Consider the following 14,035-nt stretch of genomic DNA (forward strand, 5'->3'; position numbering starts at 1 on the left):
AAGGAGTATGGAGTATTTGACATTTTTGGTATCTCAAAGTCATCTTCAACTCAGCTTTCCAATTTAATGCTTACAATCTTTACCCTAATCCAGTTCTTTCCCATGGTGTCCTTCTCAATTTTCATGATACCACATTCATCCTGTGGCACAAGTTTGGATCCTGAAAGCTACTCTCAACAGTTATCTTATTATTATCACAACCTACCACCCTTGAAATTTTTGTTCTTATCTTTTCAATATGTCCACAATCTCTCCTGCTAGCTCAGCTTCCATCACCTTCTCCTTAGCCAGGCTGCCAGCTTGCCTAAACACCTGCTATGTTCACCTACCTGACTATTCTTTCTATCCTTGTCACCTCCCAAAACATCCTTTACCCAGAAATCAGAAAGATCTTTTCAAAACACAAATAAAATCATTGCACTCTTTGCTAAACCCATTACATATAGAGTCAAAACCAAGAGCCATACATCAGTGAGAATTTGTTTGATTCATCTCCTGCTTTCCTCTCCAGCTTCATATATCATGTACTCACCATTATTCCAGCCGCATCAAATTTCTTTCAGTTTTGAAAATTCAGTGTGCCTCTTTGGGACAAAGGCTTTGCACATAGTCCTTCTCTTTAAAACACTCTTTTTTATTCCTTGACTCAAAACTATATATGCCTTCAGACATATCTCTATATGTCGATTCCTCCATGAAGCCTGTACCTGCTCAGATTAGATCAGATTCTTCCATGTTTCTCTCCAATAGCCCCTAGAGAGTTTTGTCAGAATCATCTTACTCTTGGTTTTCTCTATTTGATTAATATCTGTTTCCTTCTAGATTTAGCGTCTGCAGGCACCGTTTTGCTTTTCCTGTCTGTTATATCTTCAACATTTCACACAGCGCCAGACATGTAGAAATACTCAATACATAATTGCTACATGATTGGCTAAGTTAATCAGTGATTAATCTGCAACTGCAAGAAGGGGCAGAAACTGTCTTATTCATCAATCTCTCTCTCCAGTGTTTAACATTTTCCAAACGATCAGCAATTATTTACTAAACAAAGATGAATGAATGAATGAACTCCCTGATAATTAAGGGGATAAAATATCAAAAAAATTATTGATTATTTTATGGTGCCTGTTTCCTTTGGAAACAAGATAATTCTCTGCCCTACTATATTTTTTTAATTATTAACCATCCTGTCTACCAATTAACACTGAAGTATTTCCTTATGATCCCAGAGCATTGTGTAGATCTTAGTTCCCAGGCTGAAACAAATCTGGAATGAAATATTAGCTCAACCAAGTGTTTGCTGTGTCAGCTTGGTCAAATTGCTTTTCAAGCTGTGAAACATTTTAAACCTTCAGTTGCCTCATTTGTCTCCTCCCTCCAAATTAAGACCATTTTCTTAGATTAACTCAGTCAGGACTAACCATGTGCAAAGGGAACTTTGCAGACTCTAAGTGGGTCAAGTCTTGGTGGGAGGGGCTGAACATCCTCCTTGCACTAAATTCTGATTCAGCCAAGGTTGCAGAGTATAACCTAGCAGGAATTAATGTGGCTTCCCTCATACAACTGATGCTGTCCATATAGGGAGGACCCCACAGACCTGAGAGGTTCAATGCCTTGCTCTACCACAGCCCTGTCCCTCTCATGGATTACACTCATTCAGGCAGAACAGAACAAATAACCCAGGAGTGTCTGCTTAAGGGAATGCTAACTCTCCATGTTCTTGAGTCAACTCACCCTCAGCAAGGGTGTAACCCTGTCCCTGGGAGACCCAGAAGAGGATCTGAGCTTCCCTCTCTTTGGAATCCAAGAAAACTTGCACTTCCATAGTGTAGTTTCCTACTGTTGCTGTAAAAGGTTACCACACACTTGCTGCTAAAAACAAACAAATTTATCTTACAGATCTAGAAGTCAAAAGTTCAAAATGGATCTTATAGGACTAAAATCAAAATGTCTGTATCCCTTCTGGAAACATTAGGGAAATAAGCATTTCTTAACCTTTCTTTAACTTCTTGGTGCCACCTGCATTCCATGGTTAGTGGCCTCGTGATTCACTCAATCTTCAAAGTCTGTTTAGTGTAGCTTTTCAGATCAATCAGCTCACCTCTATCCTCCTCCTTCTTCCTCTTCTTCTTCTCCTCCTCCTTCATCTCTCTCTCTCTCTCTCTTCCTCACCTCCATCATTATATCTTTCCCCGCCTCTTACTCTCTTACTTCTCTCTCTCCTTTATGAAGACCCTGATCATTGCATTGGCTCATCAGGGTAATCCAGGATAAATTTTCCATCTCAAGATCATAAAAATTCATTTTCCCATGTAAGCTAAAAATTTGCAGCTTCCAGAGTTAAGATGTTGACATCTTTGTGGGATCATTTTTCTGCTGGCACGTCTATTGTACATGGGTTTCATTTATAGTTCAGTTCAGTTCAGTCGCTCAGTCGTGTCCAACTCTTTGCAACCCCATGGACTGTAGCACGACAGGCCTCCCTGTCCATACCAACTCTTGGAGTTTACTCAAACTCATCTCCACTGAGTCAGTGATGCCATCCAACCATCTCATCCTTTGTCATCCCCTTCTCCTCCTGCCTTCAATCTTTCCCAGCATCAGGGTCTTTTCCAATGAGTCAGCTCTTTGCATCAGGCAGCCAAAGTATTGGAGTTCCACCTTCAACATCAGTCCCTCCAATGAACACTCAGGACCGATCTCCTTTAGGATGGACTGGTTGGATCTCCTTGCAGTCCAAGAGACTCTCAAGAGTCTTCTCCAACACCACAGTTCAAAAGCATCAATTCTTTGGTGCTCAGCTTTCTTTATAGTCCAACTCTCACATCCATACATGACTACTGGAAAAGCCATAGCCTTGACTAGATGGACCTTTGTTGGCAAAGTAATGTCTCTGCTTTTTAATATGCTGTCTAGGTTGGTCATAACTTTCCTTCCAAGGAGTAAGCATCTTTTAATTTCATGATTTATAGTAGAAACACTGACATCTTCTTCATATTATATATATTTGAATAAATATTTGCCACTGTCCCCTACTTCCTGCAGAGATGATAGACATGGTGAAGAAACAAAATATACATTCTCTATAGAGAAACAGTAATGGCATCAGATAGTCATTGAAGGATTCTAAACTTCAAGGAATCTGATCAGCTATTTCTACTATCTATGGGCAAAGGACCAAACAAATCCATGGCTTAATGTAATTACATCTCCTACTGTCTCCTAAAATTTGGTGTCTCTTGTGCTTAAAAGTTAAGAATGTCTTTCTTTCATCCTGGAATCTCTTCTATGGCTTCCTGTCATCTTCTTCAAGAAAAACAAAATAATTTATCTGTGTTCCATTGTGTATAATTTCCTGGAGCACAATATTTGAAACCTTCTTGAGTAGAGATAATCATGTGAAGTTGCCCATCCCAAACACCAGAATTTTCCCTGAGCTTTCTATAGACCTAGGAATAAATAACTCATATTGGGGGTGGCAAGGATTGTCCAAAAGGACTTCAGTGTTTTTTCCTTTACATCTCAGGTGATTAACAACAGATAACATTTCCAGACTTTTATCAAACTGCCCTATTTTATGACTCCATGAAGAAAACATTTCCCAAACTCAGCAGAGAAATCGAGACATACATTTAGAAACAGAGGGTTGTTTGTGTTTTTGTTTTTGTTTTTTTGTAGGACATTTAACTGTTATTATATTCTATAACTTCAGGGTTAGTAAATGTAGGGAGATGGGATTTCTGAGAAAGACCAGGCTCAACCAAATTTCATCCAGTCTGATAGGCATTTTGATCTTATCCTGAGAAGTCCATCTGACAAGGAGATTTTTTTGACTAAAGGCATCTGAAATTTCTTTTCTTTTTTTCAAAGGAAATATTTATCTTTCTATGGTCTCATGTATCATTTCTAAAATGTTACCTTTCCAAGTTACATTAAAATATCCTTGATTTTTCACAGAGCTAGGACAAATAATTTCACAATTTGTATGGAAACATAAAAAACCTTGAGTAGCCAAAGTAATCTTGAGAAAGAAGAATGGAACTGGAGGAATCAACCTGCCTGACTTCAGACTATACTACAAAGCTACAGTCATCAAGACAGTATGGTACTGGCACAAAGACAGAAATATAGATCAGTGGAACAAAGTAGAAAGCCCAGAGATAAATCCATGCACCTATGGACACCTTATCTTTGACAAAGGAGGCAAGAATATACAATGGAGAAAAGATAATCTCTCTAACAAGTGGTGCTGGGAAAACTGGCTGGCAACCTGTAAAAGAATGAAACTAGAGCACTTTCTAACACCATACACAGAAATAAACTCAAAATGGATTAAAAATCTAAACATTAGACCAGAAACTAGAAAACTCTTAGAGGAAAACAGGCAGAACAGTCTCTGACATAAATCAAAGCAGGATTCTCTATGACCCACCTCCCAGAGTAAAGGAAATAAAAACAAAATGAACAAATTGGGCCTAGTTAAACTTAAAAGCTTTCGCACAATGAAGGAAACCAGAAACAAGGTGAAAAGGCAGCCTTCAGAATGGGAGAAAATAATAGCAAATGAAGCAACTGATAACAAAGAATTAAACTCCAAATTATACAAACAGCTCATGCAGCTCAATACCAGAAAAACAAATGACCCAGTCAAAAAATGTGCCAAAGAACTAAACAGACATTTCTCCAAAGAATACCTATAGATGGTTAACAAACACATGAAAAGATGCTCAACATTGCTCATTATCAGAAAATGCTAATCAAAACCACAGTGAGGTACCATCTCACACCTTTCAGCATGGCCGCCATCAAAAAGTCTACAAACAATAAATGCTGGAGAGGGTGTGGAGAAAAGGGAACCCACTTATGTTGTTGGTGGGAATACAAACTAGTATGGCCACTGTGGAGAACAGTGAGGAGATTCCTTAAAAACCTGGAAATAGAACTGCCATATGACCCAGCAATCCCACTGCTGGGCATACACACCAAAGAAACCAGAATTGAAAAAGACACATATACCCCAGTGTTCAGTTCTACACTGTTTACAATAGCTAGGACATGGAAGCAACCTAGATGTCCATCGGCAGATGAATGGATAAGGAAGTTGTGGTACATATACAGAATGGAATATCACTCAGCTATAAAAAAGAGAATGCATTTGTGTCCATTCTAATGAGGTGGATGAAGCTGGAGCCTATTATACAGGGTGAAGTAAGTCAGAAAGAGAAACACCAATACAGTATATTAATGCATACATATAGAATGTAGAAAGATGGCAATGATGACCCTGTATGCAAGACAGCTAAAGAGAGGCAGATGTAAAGAACAGACTTTTGGACTGTGTGGGAGAAGGTGAAGGTGGGACGATTTGAAAGAATAGCATTGAAACATGTATATTACCATATGTAAAATAGATGACCAGGGCAAGTTTGATGCATGAAACAGGGCACTCTGAACCAGTGCTCTGGGCCAACCCAGAGGGATGCGGAAGGGAGGGAGATGGGAGGGAGGTTCAGGATGGGGGTACCCATGTACACCCATGGCTGATTCATGTTGATGTATGGCAAAAGCCACCCCAATACTGTAAAGTAATTAGCCTCCAATTAAAATAAATTAATTAATTTTAAAAAGATCTTTGGAGGGATTCCCTGGCAGTCCAGCGGTTAAGACTTGGCACTTTCACTGCTCTGCGCCCAGCTTCAGTCCCTGCTCAGGAAACTAAGATCCCTCAAGCTGCACAGAGTGGCAGAAAAAAGATCATTTGAACTGTATCTTCTTATCCCTTGGAAAACCTGAAGTGTTATTCTTTGAGCCATTAAGTGAGGACAAAAGATACTTAGTTCTGTGTGTTTCAAGAAATTCATCATGTCATCAGTGTGAAAGAAGTCGTGGTGGTGGACTTCCTGGTTACTCAATTCCTGCAAATCTGGAATTTTACTGTGTCCGACAGGGCTTTCAAAAAACTTTCAACACCTATGATAAATCATGATGGAAAATAATATAAAAAGAATGTATATATGTGCATAACTGAGTCACTTTCCTGTATCAAATTATTAGAGAAACCTTGCCCCACTCACAGCAGCCTCTTGTGGCCACTAACCAAGAAACAAAATTAAAGTTTAAAAGGAATTGCATATTATGATGAGACTACAAAGAAAGAGTCCATCTAAAAGAGGGGTCATGTTGGGCACTCCGAGATGTCAACCTTGTTCTTGTCCTGCAGGTCCTATAGTGGTAGGGCTTATCTCCACACCTGGGATGGGAAAGTTGCTGGATAAAGTCCCCTGGTCCTGGATACCGAGGAACAGGCAATTCCACAAGAGACACACAGGGGTTTGCTGTGGGAAATCTCCCCCACCCTGATGTCAGACGGCGTATCCACCTTTATCAGCAACAATAACACCCAGAACCTCAGCTCCCCCATCACCTTGGTCTTCCAGCATGTGAGTCCTGCTGGGATGGAGCTGTGGATGTGGAAGAGTCCTCCTGGGTCCTGGGCAGAGCCTTGGGTTTCAGGGGGCCCCCCATGAGTGCATCACATCCCCAGGAAAGCCCAGCATAAGCTAGCTTTGGGTCAGCATTTCCGAGCAATAGACCCACCAGCTCACACCTACTTCCGGTCCCTGTAGTCAGTGATGCTTGGGCCAAAGGAGAAGGTGTACTGCATCTTCTGGGAGCATGGCAGGAATGTAAGTGGTCACCGGGCCACCAGAGACTGCAAGATGGTGGGAACCACAGACATCAGCAGCACCTCAGCAGCTTTGCTGTCCTCATGGCCCACTATGAAGTGCAGAGAGGAACCCTCAGAGTGGCTACATTCAATGTGAGCTGCTGGGTAACAAATTCCCACACATGTAAAACCAGAAAAAATTAAATCTTGCATGGTATAGCTGGGATGGCTGCTCAGATTTTTACAATGCTGAAATCTTTCTGTCCGCCTGGACTGCATTCTTATTGGGGCTTGGAGTCCTCATCCAACACTCTGACTTCTGGCAAAGTTCAGTTCCTTGTGGTTGTCGGACTGAGGTCTCATTGTCTTCCTATCTATCAGCAAGGGAGCAGGTATAGCTCTCAGGGCCTGTATGTGTTCCTTCTCAGGTGGCCTCTCCTGGACCCTCTGACAGTGTCTCTATCTGGAGGCCACCAGGAGAAGCTTCCTTAGATGAAAAATCTCTAAACTTTGAATCTTTTCTCAAAAAAAAAAAAATCTCAATTTGTGATTTTGCTTTTTTTGTAGAGGAAGTTCTTTTTTTCTTTCTTTTTTTCTCAAACTGGAGGATAATTGCTTTACAATGTTGTGTTGGTTTCAGTGATAAAAAAACAATGTGAATTAGCCATGGTGGTTTAGTCTCTAAGTCATCTCCAACTCTTTCCATCCAATAGGCTGTAACCCTCCCCCACCCCCAGACTCCTTTTCCATGGACTTTCCCAGGCAAGAATACTGGAGTGGGTAGCCATTATCTTCTCCATGGGATCTTTCCAACCCAGGGATGAAACCTGTGCCTCTTATGTCTCTTGCATTGTTTACTGCATTCTTTATCACCATGTGGGAAGCCCACCCAGATTCACATTTGACTTCAAACCTGGAAGTGGTTATGTATACCACAGGGGACAGTGATATGGTTGTCAATAGAATTCTCAATACCATGAGAGTCTTCTGGAATGGAGTGCACAAGGGCTTATAGAAAGAAAGATTTGATGATGGCAGAGGTCAGAGGGGACCAGAAGAACCAGTGAGTACAGGTGAGTCAGGAGAAATCCTTGCCTCTTCACCTGACCAAGTGAGCTGCTTACTTTCTCTGGTTCATCAAAACCAAGATTCTCTGGCAACCTGAAGTAATGGGGAATTTACTGAAATAAAAGTGGCACTCACATGAAAGTAAGCATGAAATGACTGCAGCACAAAATGCCTAAGAATCACAGGAGCCCCCAGAAGTCTGAACAACAATCCAAGGCCAGGTTTCCTACAGCCATGTGACTAGATGTCAAAATATCCATACTTTATACACCATTTTACATTTAGTGAAGAGTTAAAATATTTGGGCTTTGAATGCCAAGAGAATAAGAAAGGAACCATCTCCATCTCATTTTGAACCCTAGACACTGAGTTCCTCTTGGTCCAAAAACCAAAGTTGGTTTCTCCTGCACGTGTCAATAGATATTTTACATAGTAAATACAATCTATGTATTTCTTATTTGTTCCTTCTTTTTTCACACATCTGGTAGATTATTCTCTTGAGACTACAAAAAGATTCTCCATTATTTTTTGACCATGTGGCCTTCTGTTGGATAAATTACGTATCAAGTCTCTAATAATGAGTGTTTTTGTTAGGTCATTTGCTAATACAAATAATATTGCAACTGTTTACACTTACTTCATTGATCTCATTTTTTATTATGCAGTTAGGTTGGATACTGCGTCAAATTCACAACTGCATGTTTGTAGATACTTCCATATTTCAACATCTTGAGGTCATTCCATGGACCCTGCCATCAATAGTATGTGTGTGTGTGTGTGTGTGTGTGTGTGTGTGTGTGCTCAATTTTGTTGAACTCTGTTGCGACTCCATGTACTGTGGCCTGCAAGCTCCTCTATTCATGAGACTTTCCAGGCAAGAATACTAGAGTGGGTTGCCATTTCCTCTTCCAGGATCTTGCCAGCCTAGGGGTCAAACTCACATCTCTTGCATTCCTTGCACTGGCAGGCAGCTTTTTACCCAGAGCCACATGTTTCCCTACAGCCTCACCACAAGGTTCTCATCAAGTTTTGTACTTTTACCCATCTGAGAGGTAAATAGTATATCCAGGGAAAGATTTGTATCTTTGTATCCTTTTTATCATTAGTGGAAGGGAACATCTTTCTTTATGAGTCAGTAATATTTCAATCTCTGGAAACAACTTGTTCACATCCTTGGCATATTTTTCTATTAGCTTGTAGTACTTTTCTTATGGATTGGGGCACACTCTTTATTCTACTGGTGAAACTAAGACTCTCAAGTGTTACAGTGCATAAAAATCATCTGGAGGGCTTGTTATTTGTTTGACATTTTACTGATAAATGTCATACCTGACCCAGGACCCAGCATGCCAATTCATTCCCATATCTTTAATCATGTGCTTCCCACTACCCTCATCCACACTACTGTACCTGGGGAAATCAGGTTCATTATCTACTTATCACATCTTCTAAGAGGCCAGGGAGGTCCATCGCTTTCTTTTCATTTACACAGAGAGAATCATCTGGACAGAGAATGCTCTAGGTCATTTCATGGACAGGAAGAAGATAGGGACATCATTGGAGGGACCAGGGCAGAGGGACCTCCGATTTCACAAATATAATTGACCATTTGTATTTATCTTCCCACTAGATGGTAAGGTTTGTGAAATCAGAAATCTTGCCCGTGTTATTTTTAATGCACAGGGTCAGCACAAAGCCATGTGCAAAAAACATCCGAAGTAATATCAGTTGATTGAAACTGGGGATATTTATCTAACATCATAAGGTTACCGAGATGTTGATAAGGATTGAATTGAGTCTATAGGTCAATTTGGTGGAATGCTACCACATTAACAATATTGTCTTCCGATCTATGAATGTGGTGTGTTTATCCATTTCTCTGGGTCTTCTTTGACTTCTTTTGAGAAACTTCTTTAGTTTTCAGTGTAAAAGTTTTGCATTTTCTAACAAAGTGTCATTTTTACATATTCCTTCTCAGGAGACTTAAATTAACGACTAAATCAGATGATCTTCTATCCTGGTCGGCAAGGAAAATTCTGAACCGTCATCTTTGGGAAAACTTTTAAAATATCTTTTCATGTTTGTTACGGGAACTCCTCACAGAACCATTGTGTAAGGAAGTATGATGGGAATTCTTGATATTTAGATTGCTGGGAGAATTTTGCTTTTCTACTCCATATGGTATGCTCACCTCACTCTCAGCATAGTCAAAGGGCTCTGATGCAATTCCTCAGTTGCCTTAGATTAAATCACCTGCTTCAACCTTTTTCTACAAAGTTCCTCAAGTTTGTAGGTATATGAAGATATTTGAAGATTTATGATAAGGAAAACGAGCTTCAGAAAACTGTCTTAAAAATACCGTAAGCCAAGAAAGTAAGGTTCAAACACCTACATGGAGGGTAAACAATTGCTATGATGTCCCAAATTTTTCCTGGATTTTGTCCTAAAAACACTTGAATTGCAAGCAATGGGACAGTTGATTTCAATACATACATGCTTCAACTTCTTCACCCTCCATCTAAAGATTACTAACTTAGGCATTAGAAAAATATATTTTACTACTCACCATATGTGTGAGTGTTTGTAAGTCACTCAGTAGTGTCCGACTCTTTGTAACTCCATAGTCCATAGCCCACCAGGCTCTTCTGTGCATGGAATTCTCCAAGCAAGAATACTGGAGTGGATAGCTATTCCTTTCTTCAGGGGATCTTCCTGACCCATGGACTGAAGTCTGGTCTCCTGCATTGCAGGCAGATTCTTTACCATCTGAGCCACCGTGGAAGCTTGGTACACACCATGGACTGCACTAAATTAAGAGATCTAGTTTCTAATTTCACAGAACTTACATGTTAAAGAAAAGGCTTTGTTAAGAGTAAAATCAGAACCCTCTAAATAAATAAAATCTCTATATCCTTACAACTGTAAGATGTGCCAGGTTAGAAAGAGAATATTGCTACTGCACATTTTTTAAGTTTTACTTACATGTATAACAAACTATTTCATTCTCAGAATGTGACCTTGGCAAGATCCAAGTCCAGAGGACATAGAAATGTCCCATGGACATCCACTGACCAGATTTGTATCAATTTAAACCAAATGGAAAATGACTTTAAATGATCATAACGTGTTAAATTTAAAATATCCATGAGTACATAGTGATACTTAACCTATTTGAAAATAAGTGTAGAAGATATGATAGAAGTAGATAATGACAATTTTTCAGTATCCAGTAAATCGCCACTAAAAGCACTGGGGGAAATCTTGTTGAAAGAATGGCCAACCTCACAATGCTAAAGAATTCTCTTAAGTGATTATTGATTTATTACAAGGACCAAAGTGTATTTTTATAATGTTAGATCAGATAGGCACCAGATGAACTTAATGATCAATCTTAACATCGATAATATCAGTCTGATGTTGTATAGTTCCTGATGAGACATGAACTGAAAGCATCCCATTTGTTCTAAATAAAGGTTCGTTTCCATATCTTAAGTGTGTGCGTGCGTGTGTGTGCTGTCACTTCAATCGGGTCCAGCCCGCCAGGCTCCTCTGTCCATGGCATTCTCCAGGCAAGAATACAAGAGTGGGTTGCCTCTAGTTGATCTCTTCCAGGGGATCTTTCTGATTGAGAGATCGAACCCTCATCTGCCTGTATCTCTTGCATTGCAGGCAGATTCTTTACCCACTAAGCCATTGGGGAAGCCCAATCAGTTTAACCTATATCTAATCTAACCTTTAGACCAAGGCTTAGCAAAGTATAACCTGCAGGCAAATCCAGGAAGCTGCCTGTCTTTGCAAATAAACTCTTAATTGTTCATAACCACACTATTCACTGGTTTATTGTCCATAGTTGCTTTCAGGCTACAGTGTGAAGTTGAGTGCTTGTGAAACAGTCTGCAAGACCACAAAACCAAACATTTTTACCATCTGGCCCTTTCTAGAAAAATCTTTCTGGTACCTGTTCTTTGAGACCAGACTTTCAGTACACATGAAACACAGGAGAAAGGCACACGTGTTAAATAACCATACAGGCAAATACAGAACATAGGAAAGTTTTCTAATGTCAGTATCATTGTAAAAGGTGCATAAGGCCATCTAGATAAGTGACAAAAGTGACATGGCCACCAAACTCACTGTCAACTTTAGTAGTGAGAGGGTAACAGGCAAGAAGGCCAGGGCTCTCCAAACGGAGGGAATAGACTGCAAGTGTCAGACATTTTTTATCTCTTTCTTAAGTGGCAGGAGGAAACAAACAAGGGCTAGATTTTTTTCCCCTTCTCTATACAAATTTAAAAAGAGTTTTTTTCTTAAAATTCTTTGTTACCATGATGACACCTGTCTCCACCTGAGCTTAACTTTTCTCAAACCTTGAGCTAACCAAAGCGTTTTTCTTATGGAAATGTTTGTCTCAAGCTATGTTAATGAACTATGTATTTACCCTAGACTCCCTCTTTCTTCAAGTCAGTTCGCTTAAGACTCAGAACAAATAAGGGCTCAACAAACCTGTATGTTTTACTCATACATTGTTCTCCTAATCTATATTAATGAATCTATATATTTACTTGAAAACCTTTCTTCGCGATTCATGTCAATCATTTTATGGCCCGCGATGACTCATCTGGTGCTAATGTTATCTCAAAATGCATGTTGTGGGTGAGGGGCTTTGGTGCCACTCTGAGTTTTGAGACATCTCCTTTCTCTAATTAACAGATTGCTGATAGGTGTATAGCATGCAGCTACCGGCCAGCAGGGGGCACTCTTTCTGCCCCCTTCTGATGTCTATGTCAGAAGCTTTCTCTATCTCTTTTATACTTTAATAAAACTTTAATACACAAAAGCTCTGAGCGATCAAGTCTTGTCACTGGCCTCGGATTGAATTCCTCTCCTCCAGAGGCCAAGAATCCTGGTGTCTTTCACAGCTCAGCAACAGCCTTTCAGTAGGACTTCGATTTGGATATATGCTATAAAAATATTTTGGAAACAATTGGGATAAATTGTATATGCATAAGATATTTAAAGTTATTATGAAATTATTTTTTGTATATAATAGTATTATAATTATGTAGAGCATATTCTATAAATTCTTCAACATTTGAAGGAGATACAGTAAAGAAAAAAGTGTTACAGTATGTTCCCTGAAAATCATGTATTAGCAGGAAAATATATGTATGTGTAAATACATTGTGAAAGATTGTTAATATGGCATTATGTGAATAACTGCAGTCTCAAGGTAGAGTATATATAAGATTTTAGTGTGTTATTACACAAAATTCTCTCTGTTTAGACTTATAAATAAAATCTGTCATAAAAATAAATGCATAATTAATTATTAATTCCTAAAATATATATGCTAATGAATTTTTAGGTTTACAAAGCTAACTTTGTGTATAGATATCTTATAAATACATGGAATTTTATTTCTACATGGTGATGCTATAAAATCTGAAAATTAAAAATAACATTATTATAATACAGAAGGAATAGAGGGCATTTCCACTTCTGCTTCAGTTCAGTTCAGTTTAGTCACTCAGTCGTGTCCGTTCTGCTTAGGAAATAGAAAATGGCAACCAGTAACAGAAAACTCATAAGAAATATCCTAATAAACTACAAAGTCATTCATTTTCTTGGACTCAGAGAGAGCTGGTATACAAAAAAGTAACCTAAACTCTAAGAAAAGACAGTATCATCCACAGAGAGACCATCAGGAAGGAACACTGATACACGTAGGCAAAGCACAAAAAGCAATGATCTAGCTGTCACAGATGATCAGGAGGAATACATTTAAATTTTTAATCAGAGAAAATGCTTTCAGCTTTTCACTGTTCAGTATGATGTTAATTGTGAGTTTTTCTTATATGGCCTTTTCCACAAAACTAGAACAAAAAATTTTTAATGTGTATGGAATTGCAAAAGCAACCTTGAGAAAGAAACACAGAGCTAAAGGAATCAAGCTGTCGAATTTCAGACTACACTACTAACTATAATTATCAAAACTGCATTGTACTGACACAAAAAAAACAGAAACACAGATCAGTGGAATAGGATAGAAATCCCAGAGATAAATTCATGCACCTATGGTCACCTAATCTATGACAAAGGAAGGGAAAATGTACAATGGGGAAAAGACAGTGTCTTCAACAAGTGGTGCTAGGAGAACTGGAGAGCTATATATAAAATATTGACATTAAAACACTTTTAAACACCATACAAAAAAAGAAAATCAAAATAGATTAAAGACCTAAATGTAAGACTGGGTACTATGAAACTCTTAGAGGAAACAAAGGCACAGCACGCTTTGAC

General features: G+C 39.1%; 1 protein-coding gene across 1 annotated transcript in view; it reads left to right on the forward strand.

The window, feature by feature from the left end:
* ADGRE2 (adhesion G protein-coupled receptor E2) overlaps positions 1-10,886 on the forward strand; it is a 75,017-nt gene extending 64,131 nt beyond the window's left edge. Inside the window, exon 18 of the mRNA XM_043467103.1 lies at positions 9,714-10,886. Coding sequence (XP_043323038.1) covers positions 9,714-9,722 — 9 coding nt within the window. The 3' untranslated portion in view covers positions 9,723-10,886. The remainder of the gene's footprint in view (positions 1-9,713) is intronic.
* Positions 10,887-14,035: the final 3,149 nt, after the last annotated feature.

Source organism: Cervus canadensis, chromosome 4, assembly GCF_019320065.1.
Source record: "Cervus canadensis isolate Bull #8, Minnesota chromosome 4, ASM1932006v1, whole genome shotgun sequence".
Lineage (NCBI taxonomy): Eukaryota > Metazoa > Chordata > Mammalia > Artiodactyla > Cervidae > Cervus > Cervus canadensis.